The sequence below is a fragment of the Magallana gigas genome, chromosome 2 (genome assembly GCF_963853765.1).
Source record: "Magallana gigas chromosome 2, xbMagGiga1.1, whole genome shotgun sequence".
NCBI lineage: Eukaryota > Metazoa > Mollusca > Bivalvia > Ostreida > Ostreidae > Magallana > Magallana gigas.
In genome coordinates this window covers 25236437-25263739 of record NC_088854.1, presented here as the reverse complement: position 1 = coordinate 25263739, position 27303 = coordinate 25236437, and the positions used below count along the sequence as shown (strand labels likewise).

The 27303-nt window shown below is 32.9% G+C and overlaps 4 protein-coding genes across 5 annotated transcripts; 2 read left to right on the top strand and 2 right to left on the bottom strand.

The window, feature by feature from the left end:
- Window positions 1–1393: 1393 nt before the first annotated feature.
- Window positions 1394–7100, bottom strand: LOC105338204 (stabilizer of axonemal microtubules 2). 2 transcript variants are annotated; one of them, XM_011443205.3, is made up of 8 exons: window positions 6838–7100; window positions 6320–6343; window positions 4743–4980; window positions 3358–3580; window positions 3125–3247; window positions 2773–2998; window positions 2436–2574; window positions 1394–2346 (listed from the first exon to the last, which is right to left on the bottom strand). In XM_011443205.3, exons 1-8 carry the CDS (start codon window positions 6912–6914, stop codon window positions 1909–1911), a joined length of 1488 nt encoding a protein of 495 aa, XP_011441507.1. In that variant the 5' UTR covers window positions 6915–7100; the 3' UTR covers window positions 1394–1908. The 2 variants fall into 2 exon arrangements, with proteins under 2 accessions (XP_011441507.1, XP_011441508.1); XM_011443206.3 differs by lacking the exon at window positions 6320–6343.
- Window positions 7101–7390: 290 nt separating this feature from the next.
- On the top strand, window positions 7391–12640 carry LOC105338206 (vacuolar protein sorting-associated protein 26C). The gene is made up of 9 exons (XM_034445695.2): window positions 7391–7532; window positions 9137–9283; window positions 9511–9660; window positions 10106–10192; window positions 10297–10371; window positions 10459–10539; window positions 11141–11237; window positions 11520–11645; window positions 11949–12640. Exons 1-9 carry the CDS (start codon window positions 7479–7481, stop codon window positions 12029–12031), a joined length of 900 nt encoding a protein of 299 aa, XP_034301586.1. The 5' UTR covers window positions 7391–7478; the 3' UTR covers window positions 12032–12640.
- An 810-nt stretch (window positions 12641–13450) lies between these two features.
- On the bottom strand, window positions 13451–18526 carry LOC105338208 (haloacid dehalogenase-like hydrolase domain-containing protein 2). Its single transcript, XM_011443209.4, has 7 exons — window positions 18375–18526; window positions 17684–17892; window positions 17275–17359; window positions 16848–16930; window positions 15961–16094; window positions 15054–15117; window positions 13451–14712 (listed from the first exon to the last, which is right to left on the bottom strand). Exons 1-7 carry the CDS (start codon window positions 18524–18526, stop codon window positions 14609–14611), a joined length of 831 nt encoding a protein of 276 aa, XP_011441511.3. The 3' UTR covers window positions 13451–14608.
- A 215-nt stretch (window positions 18527–18741) lies between these two features.
- Window positions 18742–26693, top strand: LOC105338207 (LETM1 domain-containing protein 1). The gene is made up of 9 exons (XM_034445694.2): window positions 18742–18878; window positions 20753–20937; window positions 22278–22390; window positions 22605–22684; window positions 23758–23947; window positions 24240–24341; window positions 24905–25033; window positions 25160–25256; window positions 25830–26693. The coding sequence occupies exons 1-9, from the start codon at window positions 18823–18825 to the stop codon at window positions 25937–25939; spliced, it is 1062 nt and encodes a 353-aa protein (XP_034301585.2). The 5' UTR covers window positions 18742–18822; the 3' UTR covers window positions 25940–26693.
- Window positions 26694–27303: the final 610 nt, after the last annotated feature.

Genomic DNA, 27303 nt, shown 5'->3' with positions numbered 1-27303 from the left:
AATATTTAGCTGATGTGGTCATAATTAAGCATTGTCTTTCGGATGAGCGAGTTTGCCAAAGGACCTATTGTTTATATTTGATATCGTTACATTAATGTTGAAGGCACATGCGTACCATTTAAAAACAACATCTTTTGTTAGTTTCGAAGCGTTTTTTTCTTAAATGTCTTTGAAAGTTTAGCAACATTGATACAGTCCTATTACATCTGATCTGGGATGGGCATTTAAAGTCATAGTAAGAATGGGCGATTTCAAACTGGTAAAAGGGGCATGGTCACGATTTTGGTCAAAAATTATTTTTCCAATTTTAATTTTTACCATGCTTCAGAAAGCGTTTTAATAGGCAACAGAAACTTGAGTACCATTTGTTGAGTTATAAGCGAGTTACAGAGCTTGAAAGTCTTCGCTATGTAAACAAAGCATATGTTTACATTTTGAACGTTGAAATAAAACTTCCAGTTTTAAACCTAAAACGAATGTGTTAATCGTTAGGAACTGTTTATCTATGCTTAAGATAAATAAAAAAGATAGACAAATAAGCTGGAAAAAGATATTTTTCTGGTATCTTGAACCTATGTAAACAAAAACAGGACACGAGCCTTGTTTACAATTACAAAGAATTGTGAGCCCTGTGTCTTGCTTATAACTCTACGAATGACTCTCACATTTTATTTGATCATTAGAAATGCATTTCTAAAGCATTGTAAATAATAAAAATATAAAAATAGAATTTGACCAAAATTGTGACCATGCCCCTTTAAAGTCTTAAAACTATATTGAGTAAGCATTTAATCAAAATTCAATCCACAAAACGTTATACGTGTAGTTGAACTAAGTTTCTGGGGAGACGGTAGGAGAGGATGTTAATTTGAAAGGTCTTTTATATCGTTTTTTTTTTTTCTAACACTACTAAGAGAGAGAACAGGAGAATATTTTTCTAACATACTTCGCTGTGATTTGTTTGTTTTCAGGTTTTCCGAACTCATATCAAACCCTCAAATCTCATTAAAAAAAACTGTGCGTAATTTGATGTCTGTTCCCGTTAATTGTTCTCCTCATCTGATCGTTTTTTCATCAAATTGTTAAACAAATGTCTTCAATTCTACGGTCCCTCTTCTTCTTTTTTTGTATGCTTTACTACATTATTATGCATATCAGATGCTTTTTTAATATCCATGAAAGTACGTACGTGCCTGACCATTTGTCTTTTTCTATATTTATTCTAAAAAATTATTTGTTCTTTTTGTACCAATATGTTTGCATGGTTTGAGCGAATAAACTAAACTTGCACTCCATAAAACATGATTGGTAAATACCTAATAGAGCCTGCTCTAAAGAAATTGAAATCCTCGTTATTATTGTATCGATAGAAATTACAAGAAAAATGGAATAATTCAAGGCTTATAACAAAGTTTAATGATATAAAATTCAAAAACATAACATGTATAGGCTTAATAAACATTTAGCAGTCTGAATCGAGCAAATATGATTATCACTCACAGATAAATATTATGTATACCGAGCAATACAAAACATCAATAAAAGATGGACAAATGAAAAAAAAAGAAATATTTGTATATGTCTCAAATAAATACTGAAATCAGGTCGGTATGAATATGTTAGTTGAAAATTATTCTTTACTATTATGTTAAAATGCATGAAAGACATAAGATAAAAAAAAGTTACAAAAGAAAAATGAATTATAAAATGTATCAAAACAAAATTGTGTTTCAAAGGCACAGTGACATATACACTACGTTCTTGTCCTATCAAAGACTTTATCACAAGATGGAGACAAAAAAGTGGTATGTGCAAAACTTGGATCATGCTATGTACCTGGTAAAAACAACAGTACAATAAGGCAGCCCACGTGATCCCTCTGAACATGCGCAGAAACAGTGCTTATGCTTACTTAGCTGCCACTATTCTGGCCGCCTCTAGCTCTTTCTGTCGTCTGAGTTCTTTCTGGATAAGATATATTTCTGCTCTACAAGGTTTGACCTTTGGTTTCTGGTATGTTTCATTATGGACAGTACTAAAATCCATTGCACCGTCACTTTCTATGGGTCTGTTTTCTGGAAGGAATGGTCTGGTCGGTTCCCATTTCTTGGGCGTGAAGGTTGTTTTTGTGGTACTGACGCCGTCAAACTTCGTCTGGGGAGGAATATACGGTCGGTTCTCGTGAAAGTCGCCATATCTTTCTCGTTTAATTGCGCCATAGTTCTTGAAGAACTCGCCGAAACTGGTTCTTCCGTCAAACTTGACGTCAGGTACCCGGATTGTTGAATGTGGAACCTGGGCTTTATAGGTTAGATTGGCAGCGATATCGATAGGCTGGAAGTCTCTCTGAAATAACAAAGAGAAAACCTTGTGAAACTATCAACAGTTGGCGGGACCATCTTTTATCTACATTTCTTATGAATTTTGTTAAATACCTTGTTCGAAGTTTCTGTCTCAAATTTCACGGAAGGTGGGTTAAATTCCTCTATATCGTGTCTTATCGGTTTTTGCATCGGATTCTGTCGAATGTCATGTCCCTTATAGATAGAACGTTGTTCTGTTTGAAAGCTTCTCCTAAAATTGATATTTCAAAAATGTGTTCATACGACTGTAGCCGGTATGGTATACATGTAATTTACTCTTGAGATAAAAAAAAACAGCAAAAAAAAAATTATAGATCTTTGATATGTCAAAATATATTATTTTCATAAAAACGATAATTTATAATCGAAAATTTTTTTGAGAATACCGTAATTACATGTATTAACTTACTTGTTATCAAATCTGAGGTCGATGGTTTCTGGCGCGGGTTCGGCGAGTTTGGCGGGTCTTGCCCCTGCATACTGCGGGAAATCTCGTCTGTTCTGTGTCTCCGTCTCGAATTTGCCCAGTTTCTTGGAGGTACCCAGTGTGGGTTTCTTGACGATACGTTCCGCCCGGTGGTCCCCGTAGATCATCTTATATGTGTCATTGTTGGTTGTTGTCATCTGCATATCACCTATAGAGTAATGATACATTACAAGTATTGTTTTTCTAGTAATTAACATATAGTTATGTGCATTGTTTTTATTTGGTTTATATCATTATGCTCGGCCTATCGGTTTGTAATTTAATCCAAACAAACCTTCCATCGTAATGTTGGCGTCTGCTAACCGCACAGCTTCGGGACGTCTGATGAATTCACCACGAAACTGTTGCTTTGTTTCACTTGAAGGTAACTTGTTTTTCCCAGGAAACAAAATGGAACCTATGGAGCAATTTTATAAATTTAAGGCTATGCTGACGTCAACATTTTATTTAATATTTCACGAAGACGGACTACATGTATTTGCGTGGTCATGTAAATATTTTCTGAACCTGTAAAGCTAGGAAGCTCTTGGAAATGCATCGTCGGCTGCGCAATCCACTGCTTAAAGTGGTCCTTGTTTGTCGTGTGTCCGTCAAATTTAACATCCGGGATCTGGACCGTGCCCCGGGGCTCCATCCTTCTGAACTCGGGCTGGGCTTGTTTGGCCGTGAACTCCTGATTGTACGACGTCATCTTTTCGATGGGAACGTTGAGGGGTTCGTAGTTTTCTTCCTGTGGAGAAAAAGGACAGAATGTTATTGATTTTTCCCCTATTCTACTGATTATTTTATTAAAGTTGTAGAGATTTACGAACAACAGACGGGAGCTTCAACCCTTTTTTTATTTTTTCAAAAAACATTACAAGACTGCTTGATCAATATATTGAATATTGCCAGGATAATTCTAAGTGCAGTGCGCCTTCGCTTATTTGCTTAATAACATTTATATTTTCCACATGTGAATAACGATTTTCAAAATATTTGATGACAATCAATAAAATATTTCAGTATACTGGTTATCACAATGTTACCCATTGTTCACAAACGTGAATATTCTCTGTTGAATTTACAATTCATTTTTACCTACTCATTGTTTTACAGAGTTCCCGCAGTTAAATAAACATCAAAGAGTACACCATTGAGCAAAGACTGATTATCAAAACGTTACTATATTGTTCACAAACATAAAAACTATCGTTTGAATTTTGCAATTCATTTTAAGGTGGTATGGGACACTTCCATATTGTGACGTACTTCCTATCGAAATAAACAATAAAATCAAGTATCATTTTTTTTTCTTAAGGCCAAACTTAAAATTTGATTCGTTTGATGTACTCCAACCGACCCATCAAAATTGCACCTACCCAGTTAATAGTTTTCAGTATTTGAATTTGAATTTTTTTTATTGTCCATGTCGTATAAAAAACACATTTAGATTATGCGTTTGTATGATTCAATTATGGATTTGTTAAGCTTTCTCGGTATAGCAAAAAGAGTTTGATTATCATATGCAAGAAAATTTAAAAGAAAAAAAGAGCTACCTACCTATCAACCATGAAAACTTTGGGTCGGAGTACATCAAACATATATATTATTGATGCTGGCCTTACAAAATTGTTACCTACTATCGTAGCGCAATGGGTAAGAGCGTTAGCTACGAATCTTTAAGTCATGAGTTCGAATTCCGCTGGGGCTTTTATCTATTTTACCTTTCCAATAATTTTTAAAACATTTTTTTGGTCAAATATTGCAAATTTGAAAATTATAAAACGTTAAAGTACTTTCATTATAATTTACTTTTGTCCGCATTGATAACGACAGGTGTCCCATACCACCTTCACTTTTCAATGCTTCAATGCATCAAAGAGTACAGCACTGAGCAATGGATAACATACCGGGATGATTGGCTTGGTCCGTGAGACTGCACCAGGTGACTTGAAGTCATCCCTCTGGTTCGTGGAAAACATCATCGGGGCCGAGTGTCGATCCCTGACCGTGGGGGAGGGAGGGGGCCTTTTACTTGACCGGGGCCGAGGGTGCTCCACGGCCTTGAAGGTGCGGGCGTAATCCGACTCCGGAAAAGGACATGACTTTCGGGGAATCGGGACATTTTGCTTCCTTCGCTTGTGTTTTCTGTGTATTTCAAAAGCAGCAAGTTTTAATACCCAGTATCAATGAAATCAGAATATACATGTAGTTCTGCAATGAAATATAATGTATGCCCACTGCATATTTATTATAAATGGCAAATATTTTCGAACTGCATGTGTACAAAAATATTTGTTATTCTCTCTTTTCGGAAAGGACTTGCCAGTGTAATTGGTCTTACATGTGTAAAATGGGTCAAATTTAAAAGTCAAATTAGAATGTTACCTTTTCCAGTCCTGTGGGTTTTAATTATTACAAATCCGTCCTTTTACACACCTCTTATATTTTGAAATCCCTTTAGAAAGTTATAGATCAAGGGATTAAGTTTTGAACTTTGGTCAATATGCTACATGTGTATCACATCTTCCCTGTTATTTTGCTATTTTGTTAAGAAAAACAGGTACGTGAAGAAAGATCAAAAGAATTTTTCTGTCTCTCCGTCCGCATCCCCTCTCTCTCTCTCTCTCTCTCTCTCTCTCTCTCTCTCTCTCTCTCTCTCTCTCTCTCTCTCTCTCTCTCTCTCTCCAAGTACACATACAAGTCAGTCAAAGATAATTTATTTAAAAAAATCGATCCTCACTCGATTTACATTATTTTCTTTTTATTTAAGAGTCATTTAAAAAAAACAAAATACATGTAAAATTTTAAAGATGTCTACATGTGTTAGTTTTATTATGTTTGGTATGATTTAGGGTTTTTTTTTTCCTATCTCTTTTTGTAGTTGTTAATATATACATGTATATTAATTTAATTTTTATTTTTTGGTTTCTTATGTATGTTTGTAGAAAGAAAAAAAAAGATTTTCTGGAGTAAATCATATTTTATTTCAAAATTTCTAAAATATAATTGAGTTCATAGGTTTTCCATGATGTAAGAATTTAAACTTCTTTAAGTTATTTTATCAAACCCTAGGCTGTCTTGAATTATCTAACATTACTACCTTAGAGCACTGCAGTATTTGTTCTTGATATACATGGTGAGGATCTGTCATAAATCGTGGGCTACTCGACATGCTGAATGTTAGTGTTTGTGAACTATAGTCAAGTACCCCATCACAATGAGGACTTCAATTATCTTCACAACTTGATAGAGCAATAAACACAAAATATAACACAAACAGTTTGTCAGGTAAAGTGTTGGGGTAAATTCAAGAGAACATGTGACTCTTTAGAGAAACTAGGAGAAGAGTTGGCTATATATCTCACATACTAGTAGTGGTACAACAGAGGGTACAACAAGGACAGATGAATTTCTGTATCATGCAAAGTTCTGTATTAGTTTAATTGTGGATTTAGTGAAACTTATGAGGTCCATCAGTTCTCACCTTACAGCTGCACAGTTAATTTGTCTGTAATGCAATGTTTAAACATGTATACATATAAAGAAGCACATTCTATAGTCTATACACATTGCCATGATAAGGGGTTTTTGTTGTATGCATATGAAAGTGTAATTGTAGTCACAACCTCTCATGTTAATAATGATAAGTATGCCCATCAGCCATTACTTGCAATACACAACATTCCTGCATGTGTCAGTCTAATCATTTTCATACGTGGATATCATAACAATATAACTTATTATATGCAGAAACATCAGATTCTGTCGATCTACAGGGAATTCTATGATAGATCCGATATGAAAGTTATTATACATTTAGCTGTAAGTTGACTTCATTGTAACCTGAATTTCTTTCACAACTTAAAAGGTTTTTACAGTAAACTACATGTATGAATGACACAATTTCACTTGTAGATATACACGTATAGGCTAGTTGTATTTTTCATTTATGATGGCTAATTTACATTGTAGTACATTGTAGTTGGAATCCTTCCTACTTACCCGCAATCACACAGCTCACTGATTGATACATTGTCAGGAAACTGCTCTGTCAGGAAATCAACATCACCTGCAGCCATCGTTTACAGGTGTGTAGGGTGTTCTGGATAGATATCACGTGAAAATTATAGTTATCTTAATTATGCATACACCATTACTCGATCTTCCGAATCGAGTGACAATCCACAACACCGGGTATATATTCCACAGTACACTGTACAGGTGCAACCCACAGGTAAATTCCCCTAGCGACGTTTGTAGTAACAGCTATTACTTATACCGCCCTCGTACTAAATGTTTTCTACTTCCACTTACGGTCAAACAATAGATATTTGAAACAATAAAACGGCAGAAAATAGCAAATTTTTGATTTAAAAATTACAGTTTTATTTCTATGACTTGTACATACTTTTTCAAAGAAAAATTAAAAAATAAGGAGGTATTTGTAACAGCACGCCTCTTATATCAAATAAAAATTCTCTATGGGGTGAAATGATTCATAGCTATGATTTATTATTACTTATATAAAAAGTGTTAAAAGTTACAATATTATATTTTAAAGAAAATATGTCTTCTCAAAAGTTATTCTTACTTTTATTTTAGTTTAAGGTGATGTAGGGGGTACCGAGTCACATGACTACAAAATGGCGACGCTAGACATCAAATTGAAAAAGGCAAATAAAGTTTACAGAGAAGGGGTAGGTTAAACTCGAATGCCATTTTCTGTCTCTATGGTACATAAAGTTCTAAAAAGGTATAGATCTTGGTATATCTCCATTCTTGAATAGTATTCCCTCTAGATGTATATAGAGAGGTGGACACTGGACAAGCATCATTTGAACATGTTGTGCCTGTCCACATCTCGAAAGAGAATACTTGTATAGAAGCCCCAGGATCCCTTTACAATATCACACGTTTACCCAGAATCAAAATAGGATCAATCAGTATAATGTCACAGTTTCTGCTCTTTATGTATATCTTTATATATATAAAAATTTCATGAACCTTTAGGCGCCTTTCATTCACAAGATTTTGCTCTTAAGCATGTCTTTATCCTTTCTCAGAAACTCGTACCTGTATTGTTAGTAAAGGTAGCTGCATGGCCATCACAAAGCACTGGCAAGCACCGAGATCATTGAACAACATGATCAATGAATGTGTGGTCAAAGAAAAAAGTTCAAACTTTGCTCATTTAACCCAATGTATATTTTGCAGTCAGAGTCAGACCAACATTTCCCCATAAATTGCATATGGGTTCTGATTAAGTGTTCTTGCAGGAACCAGTTAAGATGTATTGCAAAAACATCATGCCTTGAAAAAGTTTAGCGTAAATAAAGCATCCTACTGCTCGTAGATCATTCTCGAGTTAAATATGAAGGCAGACAACACTAAACTTAATTGCCAAAATGAATTCTGATATCATAATCAGGGTAAAAAATCTAGTATAATCATAGTATGACATTGTATCAAAAATAACTCAACTGATGATTTTAAAGTAAGTTCTCCTCTTAATTAGATCAAAACTTGTGGTATTGTATTTATACTACTGTGTAGAATCGCACATAAGAAGGCTGTGATTGATGTACCATTGGGGCCGTGAAAGCACTGTAGGTCATCAGCCCCCTACACCGCATCAAGTTTTCGATCAAATACTCCTCGTTTATACATGTGAGATTGTTTTCTCTTATAAAATATAGGTTTTCTTTTCAAGGAACTGATTTAAGAATAAAAAACATGGCAGTATAAGTATTAGAAATTTTTAATAAAACACCCTGAAAATAATATGTGGCGCCTACCTTACCTGCATATTGTCAAAGTGTTTGAGCTTTTCCAAAGATATTTCAACCCCCATGTTACTAGAAGTAGTTTCTCAATAATCACTGTCTTCAATTCAATAATTTTTGTCAACAAAATTGATTTTTATTAAACATAATAACTAGGTCTTTGAATACTCGATGACCTACTTTCACCGCTTCAAAATCATGGCCCCACACTACATGGATCACGGCCCCTGTATGTGTGATTCTACATGGTGTAAACTGGAGCATAAAATTATTTTTTTAAACCTCAGAAAATTGTACCGGTAGTTTATTTTGTTATCAATTTTTTTCTCATTGACATATTGTATCCAAATAAACCATGGTAATTTGTTAACTTATATACATGTATTAAAATGAAACATATGTACCTGCAGGCTGTTGATTAATTTTCTTACTTGCTTCGCTTGCCCGGCTGCTGGGCAAAACAAAGTAAATGTTACTATAATGCATATTTTAGCAGAAATCATTCTTTTTCTTACCAGGAACTAGTGAAGGGGGCAATATGTGTTGATGCAGGAAAAAGTGAGATAGCCCATCAAGGCATCACCTTGGTGATGGAGGGATCAGTAAACTTGCAGCTCAGTGCTAAGAGTGTAGGACTCTTTGAGGCATTCTACAGTTCACTGAAGGTTAGAATCAGAAATTGCAGCTTATAATTTAAATTACCAGTAAGTCTCATGTCTACTAGATTTTCTGTTAATGATAGGTTTAATGAATAATATTCTTAAAGAGCATTTTTTTTTTAGTTTAATGTTTATCATTTTACCATAAATTTTAATTTCGATTAGGAAAATGAATGTGAATTAATCCTGAAAAAAAATTGGAGTAATTTTAATTATTATTTTTACACTTACAGCCTCTTCAGCTGATAAATTATTCCTTGGATATAGCTAAGCCTGGAAAACTTCCTAGTGGCAGAACCGAAATTCCCTTTGAAATTCCATTAAAAGCAAAGGGAAACAAGGAACTATATGAAACTTACCATGGAGTGTTTGTAAACATACAGGTAAAAGGATTACATTTTTGTACAAAATATCATAAACCAACTTTGAAAGCAAACTTAGAAAAAATTGATTTTTTTGTGTCAGGGGCACATGGTATTTAAAAAAACCGTTTAAAAAAACATATGTAAAAGCATAAATGACGATATGATGATTTATGTTACATGTACATGTAACTTTATTAAATATTTCCAATGAGAAGATTGAGCCTTTAAGTTTTTGTGTAATATTTCCTGTGGGAAAAAAAAGTTATGAGTCCATTAATTTGTTTGATTTATCAGAGTTTGATATTACTATGTCGTGAGTATGAAATTTCAAACAGGATTGTTAAGAATGTTACCAGGAAGCCTAAATAAACTTAATTTGCTATATATATTCCCTTATATTCTTGTTCATGTTTAAAAAATGTACAGTTATTATTACCGATACATCTATTACCTTCTATTTTAGTACTCGCTGAAAGTTGATATGAAGAGGCCCCTACTTGCAAAGGATCTACAGAAAACCTGTGAATTTATTGTAGAATATTCGGACAAGGTGCGTACATGTGTACAAATGACTTTATATTTTTACATTATTGATGTGGAACTTGATAGATGCATGTATATTGACTGTGTTGTGTTTATGATTTGAATTCACAGGATAAAGCAGAGAAGGCAAAACCCAAGCCTGTTCAGTTTACCATATCCCCCGAGACGTTAACAAATGTAAAAGAAGTAAGTCAGGCAACTAATAAAAGCAGAATTTCTCTTTTGTTCTTCAAGAGAAAACTTTTTTTTTTAAATAGGTCTTGCATATTTTAGAAGCAGAACGTGCCAAAGTTCAAAGTCAAGGGGAAATTGGAGTCAGCTGTTTTATGCATCACGAAACCACTCAAAGGGGAGGTAAGATTATCTGAGAATTTAGTTTTAGTGTTAATAAAATTATGATTTTATCTTTCAGTCCATGTTCTAATATAACATGATCATGCATTTATTCCATTATATGATAAATTTGTATTATAGACTTTGCAGTAATTAAAGTTGTGACCCCCCACCTTTTTTGGAAACTTTAGACAATTGATGTTACGTACAAGCCTTTCTTTTCATTCTCTGTACTGCCTGTTATACAAAGTATATGATTGTATGAAAGAGGAATCTCTAATTAGAAGAAACATCAAGTGTCTATACATGTACATATAGTTTGTATATACATGCAATGTAAATAATGTTAATGACACCTGCATGTATTTATAATGATGGATGTACATGTATTTTGCAGTAAACTTTCCAGCAAATTCACTTAGTAATGAATATATCTTTCTATATATGCTTATAACCAATCAAAATTGGTTGTCCTTTACATTTTCCTTTAAGCTTGATTTACTGTAAATTAGTCAAAGTCTTAAAAACCAATGCAGTTACCACATTTTTGCTGTTTCAAAAAAATGTACAAGGACTTGCAAGAATATGAAAACACCTATTTTACACCAAGTTTTATTGACAGCTGATGGTAGAGCAGTGTGACACACAGATCAAGTCCATAGAGATTCAATTAGTGCGGGTAGAAACATGTGGATGTGCTGAGGGATATGCTAAAGACGGTCAGTATTTACCAGATATATTGTAGAGTGAATGATTATTGCTTCAATTCCAGTAAGTTTTGTGGAAAGGATTATCATTACCCGGCAATATAAACAGGAGTTATCAATCTGCAACACCAGCCCCTAAAAAACTAATGATTTTTTTAGCAGTACATTGCTTCCCAGGGTTTTTTTTCACAGCTAGTATATAAAGTACATGTATTAATTGAATTACCTTTGAATTTGAAAACTTTTTCCAATGCTGAGATTTGTTGAATGAATACACTCCTGTACTTTTTACAGCCACAGAGATACAGAACATACAGATAGCTGATGGTGATGTGTGCAGGGGAATCTCTATACCCATCTTCATGATCTTCCCTCGTCTCTTTACGTGTCCGACACTTTCAACCAATAATTTCAAAGTTGGTAAGTATGTGTGTTATTGTTTGTAAATTATAAAGGATCAATTGTCTATTACAATTAAATTGACCTATAGGGTCAGTATTGGTTTCTGTCTTCACAAATTTATCTCCAATGTTGGTCAATTGAATTGTTACATGTATTTGCAATAGATCCTTTTCTGGATTTTGTATATTATATATAGGTAGACAAGGGAACAATTAAATGAATTGAAGCATTCTCTGCTTTATTAGCTGCATGATGGTCTGCAATGCCAATGTGAAAGAAGTACGTGTACTTGCATTTTATTTTGATTGATTTTACTTTCAGATTTTGAAATCAACATAGTAATTGTGTTTCAAGACAATCATTTGGTGACAGAAAACTTTCCTATCAAGCTTACAAGGTTTTAGAGAGCTAGGGTAGAAACCTAGAGATATATGGCCTCACAAACAGGAATATACATGATATTGTACAGCAACAGGATGAACTGGATTTCACTTCCATACATTCAGAACAGCTCATTCATAAAAAAAAGTATCATTTAAGGTACCTGACTACACCCAGACTTATACTTTTTAAGACACTACTTCACAAGATGGCGATTTAAATGTTTTGTTAAACTGTTTATATTGTTCGATTCGATTGTATATCGTCGTAGCTCAGTGGTTAAAATATTTGGGCTTCTGAACCGCAGATCATGAGTTCGAATCCGCCTGGAGCTTTTGTTCATGTTCACTGAATTGAATTTTTGAAAATGTAATTTTTCATCCAAAATTGCACATTTTTTTGCCTATTTGACTTAAATACTTCTTATCCATTATTATATCTAACATAGTCAAGTAATTTTCTACTGATTTGAGAAGATATTTAAGGTGTAGTGAGCCACCTTAACGGGAGATAACTTTGTGTCCAAAACCCCATGTAAAGCTTGAATATTGATGCAAGGACATGTATCTTTTACATTTACACAATGTGTATATGTTTATGTAAAATATCTGAAATGTATACAGTGCAATATTTATTTTATGTATAAAATAATAAAAAAAAATCATGTATATTTTGGTGCTTTAGACGTTTTAGTTTTCGAAAGCTTGTGTGAGCTCAATAGTTTCAAATAGTTTGTGTGGAAATAGCTCACAATTAATGATTTCCATATTTCTTGATTATTAGCTCACCTGGGTGAAAGCTCAAGAAATATCTTAACCTGCATCTACATATCTGTCTGTCCTACCATCTTAAAATATTCAACATTTTCTTTCAAACAACTGGGCCAATGAAATATTGTATAATGAAGTCTTCAAGTTTGTGTTTTATTGATAGCCAGTCCTCTTCGTAATGGAAGTGATAAGGGAATAATGAAAATAGAAAGGGGAATGCAAAAAATATTCCTCCTAAGAACCAAAAAACCAGTATTATTCCTAAATAGTACTACAATAGCTTTATTTTTATAACAGTCAACCTTGTTTCATGCATCTTGAAGTGAACAGGACTGAAATTTTTTATCAAGATATTGAAAACCTTGTTGGGACTATTAAGTTTCTTCAACATATTCATGTTATTCAAGAATTTGATGATATAAAAGTTCAACTGTATGTGATAGATTAAAGTTTGAACTAACCAAGCATCCAAGCATATGATCCTCTAGGCAAATACTAGACTCAGGTCAAACAGATGACACAACTGTGGAGGGGAGGGGGGCAGGGTGGATTGTTCCAATTTAACAAAGGTAATTGAATGAAAGAAAATATTAACAAAGAAAATGAAGACTGTTATTAGATAAAGTAGTAAGATAAGTTGAATATGTTTTGTTTTGTGGACACTTTAATCTATGTGGTCAGTGGTAGGTATCTTCTGTTGGGGTACAATTTTACATTTACATAGAAATGCATAAAAAAAGACTTAATTTTCTGTGATATTACGATGTAAAGCTATGATGAGGTATCAAGTTTATTTTTATTATCATAAGTGCCTTAAGAATAGAAAGAGGCCTACATTAGGGTGGGGTCCAATTTTTATTATTTATAAAAAATAACTCTTCAGACATTCATGGAGAGAATGATCATTTTGAATTATTTCTGAAGCAATAGATACATGTATTACTCTTTCGCAGGTACGTATACCAGAGAGGGCTCACTATTGCAGGGTTCCGTAGATGTGTTGCCTGCTCAGACATTATTGCGCAAGTGAACCATGTGGCCCATGGGCCTATTATATTTTTAAAATAGCAACATGTATTGTCATTCAGGGGTCAACTTTACTATTAAATGAAACCAAATGGTCTTCAAATGGTACATGTATATGTAGGAGCTAAGAAACAAAATAACTACAACATAATGTGTCTCACATGAACCTTCATGTATAATTTCAAGGTAAACAAAAACAATTATCACAGAGACATCCTTAAAAATACTCTTTTTTATATGTTTAATTCATAACTGAATGTTTTACCTTATATGTAAACAAAATCTCTCTCTCTCTCCTCTCTCTCTCTCTCTCCTCTCTCTCTCTCTCTCTCTCTCTCTCTCTCTCTCTCGCTGGAGGAAATGGTAATATACTTGGATTGTTAAAACATGTACCAGTATACAGAAAACTCACTACTCCAGATACATGTACATGTACTTGAAAACTTTCCATTTACATGTACTACTTTATTAGATACATACATATTATTTGTATGCATTCAAGTACTGCATGTAATTTGCTTTGCAACATCATCAGCCACTTTAAAAAGATCTACTATTCCCCTGCTCATGAAGGCATCCTCACTGTCTTGCCAAATAATATGCTGCTCTCAATGTTCATAAATACATGTATAATGATCAGAGCTCTGGACTAGAAGAACAAGTTAGACCTCTCCTTCAAGTAGTAAACAGATTAAACATGCAAATAAACAACATGTAGATACTAATTATGTGCCAATTTTTGCAGTTCACATAAGAGTGGTCTTTTAACTATATAGTAGATTTATATAAATAAATCTCCTCGTGTCATGACGAAGTGGATATAATTTTATCAACTGCCTCTGAAAAGTTTCTGACAGTCAAAAATGGCTTTGGATCAATTTTGTCTTCATCATTGGGTCTGTATTTTCCTGAAAAATAAAGAAAACATGAAAAAAGAACATTTTTTTTAGCTTCCAAGAAAATTGTTCAAAAAGAAATCATAAAACACTAAGTCTTGAATTAATTGATTAATTGGGTCATACATATATTAAAAATGTACGTGTTTTTGTTTTTTTAGACGTCTAATTGAATAAGCAAACCTTGATATTTAATCACAGAAATAATAAATTTGCTATGAAAATATGATACTACTGCTTTAATTATTGAGTTTGATAAGTAGTAAATTCAAAACAAAAATATTAAAAGATGTTGCCCCCCCCCCCCAAAAAAAAATCATATCAATATTTGATTTAATATGAATTGAGCTTACCAGTCTGTACAAGGATACCAAGCATTCCACAGCCCTGAGCTCCATGGATGTCATCTTTCACATCCTGAAAAATTTATATTAATTTTAAGTTTTTGATAAAGCCCCCCATTCCAAACTCCCCTTTCAAAAATGTCTCCCCTTGACTTTTACATCAAACTTTTTTATACCCATAATTCTTGGAGATCAAATAATTTTTTTATATGAAAGAAGCAAATTTGCCAATACCGTATATCAGGTTTTTTCCGCGTGTATCCAATTTCCGCTTTGTTCGTGACAATTTCCGAATCGCGGAAAATAAATCAGTGTAAATTTGATACAAAGTTTTGTTCTTGTTATTGAGTCCTCGCTTTCCTAAAAAAGGAAACGGGTAAGTCACAGTACCCATGAACTGTGCTCAGACAGTTTATTAGAGGTAAATATAGCGGGATGGGAGGACAATCACCAGATAACAGATGTGTTACAAGCCTCGATGTTTATTTAATAATCCATTAACATGCTAATTTAAACAGTCACTTTTCTTGCGTAAACCGATGTCTAATTAAATGTATACATGATCAGCTACTAATGTATGTAACGGTACATGATCTACTGATATTTGACTGTATGCGACTCTAAAAATATTTATCAATAATTATTTCACATTAAGAAAATCGTGTAAATGGTTTTATTGTTCGAATTTTTCATAATAATTTAGTGTGACAATTTAAATACGTTTTCCCTCTTACTTCGCAGATTTAAACAGTCAAGAATTATATTTTAACTATATGACTTGAAATAGTGAAAATTTGATTTGCGTAAATTTTATAAACCGTTCTAGGTTCTGATTCGCGGAAAAAACATGACGCGGAAAAAACCTGATATACGGTATTATTATAACACATTGTAATAATAAAATTCAATGAATTACATCTCCAATCATAATGCATTCATTTGGATGACACTGGAACTCTTCAACAGCAGACAGGAAAAATGCTTTCTCTGGTTTTCCTACTACTTCAGCCTTACAATCTGCTGCATATTCTAGTCCAGTAACAAATGGTCCTAAAAATCATAAAGATGCAATAATTATCAATGGTATCAATTATTGTAACTGAAACAATTATCTATCAATCAGACATCCTTAAAAATACTCTACTTCATATATCTACATGTAATTCATAACTGAATATATAACCTTAGATGTAAACAATCTCTCTCTCTTTCTTTAACTAGAATTCTCTCCCTTTCTCTCTCTCACTCTCATTGTATCTTCAATTATCAGGTATTGCAAGGATTTTTCTGGATTATGTAGATTGAATTTGACTATACTTGAAGTTTTTTTTAAAAAAATATAAATACAAATACACATTTTTTAAGACAGAGAGACTGACATAGCATTATATAAATAGTGCCTGTTTGGGAGGGTAACAGTTGAAATTGACACCCCGAGAAAACCATTGTCAACCGACGCGAAGCGGAGGTTGACAATGGTTTTCGAGGGGTGTCAATTTCAACTGTTATCCTCCCAAACAGGCACTATTTATTTTGTTATACTGAATGTCTTTTTTAAAATTTTAAAGAAAATTTTACTGCTTTTATATAGGAATAACGTGAATTCTACAGCGAACCGTACGCGCATAATTTTCGCGCATGTAATATTTTTTAATGTTACCCGTTGCCAAGTGCGTTGCTAACGCTGAGGGTAATAGTAAATATTATTAACTGCGTCTTAACCAATCAGATTTCAGTATTTAACATGAAAGTATAACAAAACAAAATAACAAATGACCTTTAAAGCATCAAATCAAACATTACCTGGACCTAAGGATAACCCAGAACCTGTTCTGTAGTACCTGGTTTTGTGTATGGCTATAAGAGGGGCCCCATCCATCAAAAGTCTAAAAGTAATGTGTTAAAGACAGTTTATCAACTTATTTTCATAGCATCAAAATCAAAACTTGCTGACTTTTTTAATCATCATAGGTTTAATTACTGGTATTTACATGTATTGTTGCTTGAGCAGTCCCAATATTAATACATATATTATTTTCTGTCAAGATCATATTTTACATGTTTTTTTTATTTTATTGTGCCTTTCATTTGACATGCTGTTCAGAAGACACTAAGTCTTTGGTTTATCTACTACCTCAGTCTAATAAAAAAAAATTACCAAATTAATTCTTTTTTTAAAACTAAAGAAATTGGGAGAGGGGTTATGTTCTCTCAACTAATATTCCCTTACCTAAATGCTTGATTCAAGGTGTTGTACTGAAACTTTTCTGGAGCAAGTCCAACAACAACTGCATTTGCATTCTTTGTTTCGATTCCTTACAAAAAGAAATTAAGCAATCTCTTTCAATTTCATTATTTATACTATATTTAATAGTTGAATATATTTCATATAAGTTTACATGCATAATATCATAACGAATGCTTATAAAATATCACCTCATTTGAAACTCTAGTCAGTTGCTCTACCAACTGAGCTATCTGGTGCCAGTATTCCGACCGGTCTGACCGTCACACATCAGACCTCTTGTACATTTTATGATCAATACATGCATGCATGTATTACTCCAGATGATTTGATTTAAAATTTTATCTAAAACTGGAAAATATATAGTTTAAGTTATGAATTGATGCTTACCTACCTTTGAAATCCTCCAGAGATCTGTCATCAACCATCAGGAGAGGTCGGTAAGAGTTTTGTTTGATCAATTTCACAGCAGCAGTTAAAGAGGTGAAAATTTCCCTGGATTCAATATCAAATCCAAGATTCCTCAACCTCTCAAACAAAAGTCTTTGTGATTCTTTTGTAGTGTTTGTAACAAATTTAACATTTAATTTTGAATTCCGCAACCTGTAAAGGTGAAAAGGTAGGTCACAAGCCATGATATATATTGTTTATACAAATAATTTACATGTTCATGTACCGGTACCTATATGCAGCCTATTTCTTAATTCATTTGATTAATGACATTATACATATTAAATATTACATATATCATATTATTAAAATGTTGACTGGTGTGAAATTTGAACAACAGTGCAAACTGTATGTACATGCAGTCAAACCTTGTTATCTCAAACTTAATTACCATGAAACTTCTATATGTAGTTGGTTTGAGATACCATTCAACCAACATACATATGTAGGTGTTATTAAATATTGAGTTGATCATGGTAAAAATACAGTTATCACTTGTAGAACTCATGTGAACAAGTTAAAGTTGGTCAAGTTCTCTTAAATTAGTATCACAAGTAGCTTTATCAAGCTATTTCAAGTGTAAAGAGAAATCTTAAAGAATAGAATTGAATCACCGGCCAGTTTTCATATCTTGCCTTTTCAAAGCTTCCACCGATCCTGGAATTTCTTCATTCTCAATATGAAGCGTACCACTCAGGTCTACGAGGATTGTTTTGATTTTGTGTTCCATTAAACGTGTAGTATGTCGATGTCGATTTATACCGTTATGAATGAAGATGCTGTACATACGGACGCCTGTGTGGACTTAAGTTACTGAGATTATCTACAACCTTTTTCGAGGTTGTATTCGTTGTAATTGTTTGGGCTATTTGGTTTCACTGTGTCCTGTACCTGTAGTATATTTTTCACCGCTGACATTCCGATTCGTATACAACCAGTTGTGCTTTGCCCTCTCCCGAAAAATTAAATCGGGCTCGGTAGTCAAATGACGCATGTTGACAGAAAACAACTTGCAGCCGGTGGTCACGGGAAGTTAAATCAGCGGAGTTATGTGAAGGAACCGTAACATACAAGATACCAAATATGCTGTCGAGGAACCTATTGTCAAGACCATTAATTCTCTCTATACAGCCAAAAAGGTAAGGATGTAGGATTTTGTAATTGACTTACGTCAGTTACGAGGAAATTCGGGATTCATGAAGTAAATCCTAATTTTACAGCACAAATGATAGAGTTACGGAAATTTTGTGTTTTTCTTCCTCAAATTCTGGCTGCATATCTAAGGAAGGTAGTTTTGGACGAAATGAATGTATTTCCAAACATCATGTACAATTTTTCAATTCTAAGAAAAAAAATCCTCATAAACTTTTACTATACAGATGTCGTCATTAGTGATTCTATTTCTGCTCATAATTTAACATACTTCACTTTCCAAGGTTGGTTAGCGTGTTTATGAGAAGGTCTGAGGTAAGCTTAGCAATGACATCAGTAGTATTTTTTCTGATAAATTTAGTGTTAATAAATAGTAATTTCCACGTGCCCATGATTTGTGTAAAAAGAAAGTTATATATCAGCCCCAATTTTGCACAATTTTTTGTGCACTATAAATTGCAGGATTTTAGCAATTGTAAGCTAGGAATTGATACACTTTTTGCAAATTTATACATAGCAAACTTAACTTAAAAAATAACAGGTAATCAACAAGGTGTCAACTGTGCTACCAAGTTATTACTGGGATTGTAATTGCTTCCGATTCTCATTAGCAGAGTTTATTAACAGACACAGGCTGGCCAGATGTGGAAATTTTAGAAATACACATTAGAAAAATGACAACGGGATACTAGCTAGTGTCGAATTGACACTCTGCAGCAAAATATGACAATATACTAATAAACGGCTTATTAATGGAAATAAGTATTGGAAATATGGCATTCCTTTTTTAATCACTTATGAAGTTTTTAAGCATGGAAAATACACCACCAAAGCCAAAAAAGAAAAGGTATGTCTGCAAGTACCTAAATTCTTGGAAAAAGGTAGCAGAATTCCAAGGTTGGTTAACAAAAAGTGTGAAAGGCGAAGATCATGCTTTCTGCAGACTATGTATGAAAAATATAAAGATTCCAATTCTTAGTAAAATTGCTCAGTCTATGTGCTGTATCCCAAATAGCAATGCAGATTATGAGAGGGTGTTCTCCCTTGTGAGAAAAATACAGACAGAACAAAGAGCTTCCATGGACAATCAGACACTATGTTGTCTTCTATGTGCTAAAATAAACTGTTAAGAGGAATGGCATCAAGTGAAACCTTCTAAGGACACTCTAAAACTGACTAAATCAGCAGCTTACAATTACAATAAAGAACATTAAAGTGTATCATTTGTTATTTCTTAGTTATCAGTATGAACTAAAAGAATGCGCGATGATTTTTTACTATCAAAAAAGGTTGTCGCGTGTTTTCTCCCCCCAAAAATATTTGGAATGTTGACAGGTATGGCAGGAGTTAACTAAATTCTTTCTGTTTCCAAAGTGGAAAAATCGACTCCCCCATACTCTTTGTCGACTCCCCCATACTCTTTGTCGACTCCCCTGCGTTAGGGGTTGTATACGATGACTGAGGTAAATTTACTATATTAGAAAGTAATCAACATTTTTGTATTTTAACTCTTTAAATGAGTGTGTGAATGTCATTTCAAATTTGCCAGTTTAAAGTATATGTAAATACTACAAAATTTAAGCGCAGTAACAACTTTCAAATGTCGATTGCCCCTTTCTCGCATTTTTGGACATTTTCATTTGGACAATTCTGTCCACCGTTTAAATGCCCAGTAAACTCGTATGTTTATTACTTCTTATAAGACATATGAGAGGGTTTTGGGCATTTGCAACGGCTTATTCCCCCAGATTCTTTATGCTCAAATTCAAAAGAGTGAGTGCTATGGAAGGTAGAAGAAATCTTTCATTCATTACCAGCCTTCATGTTGAATATTAAATTTGTATTTTTTTTTCCATTACAGCACTAATGTTCTGTATATTCCTCATCAAAATGACCAGAATAGACAGAATGCAGTTTGCATTAGGAGATACAATTCATTTGTTGAAAGTGTAAAGAATGTGTTTCACAGAGGGAAAAATATTTACTTGAAGTTTCTAGAAAAGCGTTTCCCCACACTCTACGGTTACCAGATGCAGATACTAAATGGTACGTAGCTAACGTTTTGTAACATGATACTGTATACAGGCTTATTTTCACCTTTCTTCACCTGCAAAAGTTGTGTTTAAAGAGATAGTTCGAGACAATGGAATTCTCCCTTTGACAACAAGGGCAAAAGTGGAAAAAATAGAACGGTGCGAATATTTGCCTGTATACATTATATTTACAAAGCATCATATGAGACTGTGATCATTATTAACTGCCTGTAAATGGCTATGGACACAACAGTAACTGTAAAATTACAAGGGATATAGTTTCATTATTATAAAAATATAGACATTTGTAAAACTTAATTATAGATTGAATTGTGCCTCTAGAGTTATTCTCTTGAGATTATGAAGGCATTGCCTGTTTCAATTTCTCAGAGAGAATAGAACCTGAGCATCCATGACTTGAAGTTCTGTTTTCGGTTTTTACTGTTAGTGGTCTGACTGGGTGTTTGATGGTTTCTGTAATGTCACATGGTCACAGTGGCTGGGTGTGTTCATTTAAGAAATAAACAACGTTATTTAGTGAACATGGCATTATGAATAGCAATTGCTCTGTTGGCATATTCCATGATGCGCATCATGGAAAATATGCCAGCAGAGCAGTTGCTATTCATAACGCCATGTTCACTAAATAATTGTTGTTTATTACTTATGTTTGCATTTTACCACTTGCAAATACCTTGTCTTAGCCAAGACCTTGACATTTAGCTATTGCATCAAAAATAAACATTCAGACTGTAATGTATCTTTTTAATTCACATAGATTTGTTAACAGAATCAATGATATGTTATAACAGAAATTCCTTTAAAATGTTATTATAAGACATGTTTGAATTAAATACATCAATTTTATGGAGTTGGAGAAAAAAACATGATGTATCGTATAGTGGTTTAAATCTATAACGTCATGGAAAAGTATACGACGTCACACCTTTATGACGTCATAGTATGCAGACAGAGCAATTGCGATTATAGAAAAAAAATTGCAGTTCCTGCGTATGGACTTACAGTGGGAAAGAACAATAGATATGCAAATATTGTCATATAAATATAAACAAAGTCATTTTCAAAATTGTGTGTCTTTGTGTTTGTCTACTCAGAATCTTTTATGAAGTTTTGTAAAAGTGTCACCTGAAATCATTTTTTTTTGGTTCAATAGTGTTTTGCAGGTTTACTTTCAGACTGGTTTTTAAATTCAAGCAGATAAAATGTTGATTGTTCTTTCCTAGCTGAGTTTGCTATCAGTTTCTCCTATGTCTCTGCTGATGATTCAATAATATACTTACAATTAAATGGTTCATTCTTTAATGAGTATATTGTGATATTAAATATTTGTAGGTGCACTGGGTCTTAAAAGAGATGCATTTATATGGGCCAGAATGGTTGGAGAAATGAAAACTGGTAAAAGACTGAGTTCATACAGTAAAACACAACTCATGGCTTACCTAGAGGTCAGGAACCATCACTGTAACTGATGATTATAATAACATTGTGTAGCTTTAGAGAAAATTTGGAGATGACAGACCTGCTAACCACATTCTTACAGAAAACCTTTTATTCAATACTCATAACGATTGCACAATGCTACAGTTCTGCAGCTTAAGAAACAGTAAAAAATTTATTGCTCTAGTTTTCAAATTGCAGTTTTGTTAACTTTATTTACAGATATCACAACAGAAGATCAAAGCAGTTCCAATAGTATTCATCACTATGTTGCCATTCAGTGTGATGTTTTTACCTCTTTTGTAAGTTGATAATTTACCGTACACAATATTTTACTAAACTGTTAACAAGGCTGGGTCCAATTTGTTCTGCCCTAGATTTTTTAATGAATTTTTTTTACATGAATTTCTACTGATATAATTATTATTTTTAGATAAAAAAATAAGACATTTACCACGCTGTTTGTTTAAGGGGTCATCTCAAAGTTTGATAATTTTTAACAAAGGACTCTATGGGAATTTGCTTGAAATGTATCAATTTTGCACATTTTGCACATTTTTTTAAAATGTCTGCCCTAGGGATTTCTTTTTCTGTTCTACATATGAAAGTTATTGCTAAAAGGCATCAAATGGTCAAATAAAAAACCCTTTTACCTCCTGGTTTGTTCCAGGGGTCTTATCAAAGTTTTTTTTAATATGCCCAATTTCCCAGATTTGTGGGATAATGGCTATTTTTTATTTGACAAAAGCTGAAATGGTGATCTTTATAGTATTATTAAAACATTCAGACATATTTTTAATAAATACATGTACATGGTTACTGTCTTGAAATATATGAATTGAGCTATATTTAGGTGGGTTAAGAAAACGTGATAGAGGGTTAGGCTTGCTGAACCCTCTTCACGTTTTCAACCCGAGCCCAAATATAGCTTATACGGTACTTCGAGACATTTATGTTTATTCCACAATATTATATCGTTTTTACGCATCAAACGAGCTATTTTCAACAAATTTTGCTGAATATCTGCAGTTGAAACTATCACGCCATGCCGTCAACAAAGCAAAAAGATGCTCTTCTCTTTATGTTGTTTTATGATTTGTTTACATTTTTAATATACCGGATATAATGTATTTTGATGGCCCTGGTAAACAAATGATTTTTAGGATTTTATTTTTAACTTGCTTCCAGTCAATTTCTCAGAAACTACCACTCTGGGACAAAACTCAAACCAATTAGATTGGATTAAAACTTCAGTTTTGCTGCAGTCCTTTTTACTTCCAATAATCCTGGAATAAAGCAGACAGGAGATGATGTATTACTGATATGATAATATTCACCATACAAGTTCCTATTGTTTTTTTTTAAATTTGTTTAGATTTAATTGGCCTGGTATTTTCCTGACTTCTCACTTTATGTCCGAGGCCCAGCGGACGAGTGTGGAGCTAGATAAACTGGAACACAAGTTGATTTACTGTGAGCGAGTGTTGGACGATTTTGCATTAAAAGTTGAAAAATTGCCTACCCATACACGTGCCAGGAAAGCTGCGGAGGAAATCATAAATAAGGTTAGTGATTATATAAAAATGAAGTTAAACTTTGAATTCTGAAGAAGATTCTCCTGGTAGGAACTCAATTTTCCTGAAACAAATTTTGATATTCCTTTCCTTTATTTATCAACAATACATGAACATGCCTTGAGAATAGCAATTTTATATTTTAACCTTTTTATGTTCAATTTGAATTTTTAAAAATAGATGGTTTTGAAAAATTTAATGGTATGCAATGTATGCAACTTGTTACCTTTTTCTTCAAGTAATACATATATCCATGAACTCTGTTTTTCTTAATATTGTACAGATGAATGATGGAACTAGCATTCGCCCAAATGAAGTTATTAGCATTGCAGAAATGTTTGAAGACAGACGATATAGTATGCACAATATACCATATAGATACAGAGTATGTAAATTCTTTTGTGTATTTATATATACATGTAACTTTCAAACATTTCTTTAAAACTTTTTTTTTTAATGCTTCAATAAACATTAATGCTAGACCATTGAAATATTATTCTGTGAGCAATAATTTTTTATACTCTACTCTGAAATGTTGGGGCATTGAATATTTTTACCCATTTTATATAAGTTTACATACCTATTTCTATCCTCCAAAGCATTTCAAATATTACTGCATAGTTTTTACAAATTAGTTGAAATATACTTGATTTTGAAAATGATCCCTATGAATAAAATTTGATAGCTGGACTGGATTTTCTATGTTGTAAAAATTGATAGAAACTAATATCTACTCTTTGGCCTAGGCTTATAGAAATAATTTGTTTGTGAAGTTATATAAACAATAATAGTAACCACTACCTTTATTTTGTATATTAACTGGTATAACACCTTAGTTATTAATGATTGTTTAGGTTTTTCTGCCTAGGTTTTGATAAAAAAAAAACCATAAGGTTGTTTTACTGCTTTATTGTTGCATAGTGCATACACTGTCAGTGAATCTTTTAGATGCATCTAGCACACTGTAATGAACTTAGGATCAAGAACATGACAAAAGATTCTCAAATCCAGTTCCTCATCAACAAAGCAATGGCCACAAGTGCACCATCAGCATTAACCGACTCCGAACTGAAATGGGTGAGAGATAACCCTACATGACAATACTCTGAAAAATAATCCATATTTAACAGGTCTTGCATTGTATCAAGTACATGTACCTGCATATGATGTTAATTTTCACATCTTTCTTTTATCTCCATTTAGGTTTGCTTTAAACATGGAGTAAATCCAACTCTGATGACTAGAAGTGAACAGTTGAACTTTTTGAACAGATGGAATGAATTTTCTAAGTTTATTAATGGTAAGTATATACATTTAGTTTTTCAAAATATTATATTATGAAATCAAGTTACAAAAACTATTATGTTTATTGTGAACTACCGGTACACAGAAGCTTTTAGCAGGCTTTAACTCCAGAAAAGTTTCTGCAAATTGTTTTTACTGACCCTTGTATATTCCGATTGTGGTAGGTAGAGATTAGACATTACCACTTGTGATTTTAATGAGAGAGGTAGTCATTGAAGTAAATTATAAGTGATGCAGCTTCTGTGTGGTTGACTATACGTCAAAGTTGAAAGGAATAAAATTTCAATGAAAGGAATTAATTTAAGAATCTTAAGTTTGAAATTTTTAAAAATTATATTGGTCACATTAATGTTTTGTACTATTAAATAATAATAATAAAATTATGAGGTTATTTTCCATCGATCATTTTTGGGAATATAGATGTAGGACAATTTGAACCTTTTATACACATATTTCTTATTTAATTTTCAATACAAAAAATAATCAAAATATTGTTTACAAGGTTGAGATAAAATGTTAGTTGATGACTTTTGCATCTAACCTTGACTGTATCCTTCAATCATTTCAGAGACCCATATTCCTTTACTGCTTCATGGTGTTGTGTTCCTTGGTTACAATCACCCAAGTAACAGGAAAATGAAAGAAAAACTAAAGCTCAAATGGAAACTGAAATCCTGAATCTAATTAATTGCCTTAAATTTTTTCAAAAATTGTTTTCCATTAAGTGGACAAATGCTACATGTACAAGTACTAGTTTCTAGTTGGTTTTGCAGACAAGCATAAGAACTTTGTGTGTATAAACAGTTCAAGCAACGTTCATTTTCTCTTTTCTTAAGGAGTCTGGTTGTAAACAATGGGTACAGACTTTGACCATATACATGTAGCTTATTAAATTTACTTTAGGTATCTCAGTTAATATCTTGTCACAATAGATATCAGACTTGGATTTAGAGGGAGGGGAAAGGACGTCCAAAACAATTATCCACATCAGTTAATTCTTTGGACAACCCCTTCCCCTCCCTCCAGGGGGAAACATTTTCTAGATCCACACATCCATCACTAATAATTGGTTCCATTTCCATTCTATACACATCAGAATATAGAGGAAATACATGAACTTTCACTTTAATTGAGGAGTAATATTTAGCCTGGACCGTCTTGTCTCCTTAACAGTTTGTTTTTTTTATAATTTTATTATTCTAAGAGCATGGTGTTATGCTATTTAAATAACTGTAGCATATGTTACCCTCTTCCCCTTAAAAACACACAGTATTACATGTTCTTTTTTAATTTGATGCAAACTCATCGGTACTGCGTTAATTATATTGATATGTTGGTAATGAGTTATGAATAAATAACTCATTTGGATACATTTTTTTAACCTAATGCATAGGAGATGTATGTATGTGTGATAAAGTATTGGAGAAATCTTTCTTTGTCTTTTTCTTTTAAAGTACATTTGTGATCACATGTCACAAGAAATAGACAGTTACGTCAAACCGAAAGTCCAAGGTCTTGTTAAAATGGTTCTATCTTGATTAATTCACAAGTATGTAGGCAAATGCTAGTGTTTGAATATTTTAATGTAAAAAAATTATTTTATAGTCACGCAGTCACATAACATTATGAAGTTCCAATCTTTTCCTGTGCAGAATTTGAGTAAAAATCGTGCTCATTTTGAGTAAAAATAAACGGAGTCTTGAAAACAACCGACTTACTGCTCCATTACTGGTGAAGTTTTTTCATAGCAATCCTCTTCATCAATAAATTGTGATTCATTTTGTTTGATGTAAAATGAATAGTATACTGGCAATTTTAAAATATTTTATGGATAAAAATAGCTTTTGATATAAATTCCAGGAAAGCATTTAATTGCAATCCGTTTTAATGCAAAAAAGGTCTGTCTTTGGTTACGGTTATGTAGTATAATTTTAGCCTATATGATTCCATTATTTTAATTGATGATTGAAAAAAAAGTCATCAAACCTCGCTTAGCCATTTTAAAAGATTGTTGCCTTATATATGTAATTGAGATTTCGACA

Coding starts and splice junctions, on each gene's coding strand:
- LOC105338204 (XM_011443205.3), bottom strand. CDS start 6,914: ATGGCTGCAGGTGATGTTGATTTCCTGACAGAGCAGTTTCCTGACAAT. Junction 6,344..6,837: donor AGTGAGCTGTGTGATTGCGG/GTAAGTAGGAAG, acceptor ATTGCATTACAG/ACAAATTAACTGTGCAGCTG. Junction 4,981..6,319: donor ATTAACTGTGCAGCTGTAAG/GTGAGAACTGAT, acceptor TGAAATACACAG/AAAACACAAGCGAAGGAAGC.
- LOC105338206 (XM_034445695.2), top strand. CDS start 7,479: ATGGCGACGCTAGACATCAAATTGAAAAAGGCAAATAAAGTTTACAGA. Junction 9,661..10,105: donor GAGTGTTTGTAAACATACAG/GTAAAAGGATTA, acceptor CTTCTATTTTAG/TACTCGCTGAAAGTTGATAT. Junction 11,238..11,519: donor TGAGGGATATGCTAAAGACG/GTCAGTATTTAC, acceptor TACTTTTTACAG/CCACAGAGATACAGAACATA.
- LOC105338208 (XM_011443209.4), bottom strand. CDS start 18,526: ATGTACAGCATCTTCATTCATAACGGTATAAATCGACATCGACATACT. Junction 16,931..17,274: donor ACCTTGAATCAAGCATTTAG/GTAAGGGAATAT, acceptor CATTACTTTTAG/ACTTTTGATGGATGGGGCCC. Junction 14,713..15,053: donor TGGTATCCTTGTACAGACTG/GTAAGCTCAATT, acceptor TTTATTTTTCAG/GAAAATACAGACCCAATGAT.
- LOC105338207 (XM_034445694.2), top strand. CDS start 18,823: ATGCTGTCGAGGAACCTATTGTCAAGACCATTAATTCTCTCTATACAG. Junction 20,938..22,277: donor CCAGATGCAGATACTAAATG/GTACGTAGCTAA, acceptor AAATATTTGTAG/GTGCACTGGGTCTTAAAAGA. Junction 24,342..24,904: donor ATATACCATATAGATACAGA/GTATGTAAATTC, acceptor TGAATCTTTTAG/ATGCATCTAGCACACTGTAA.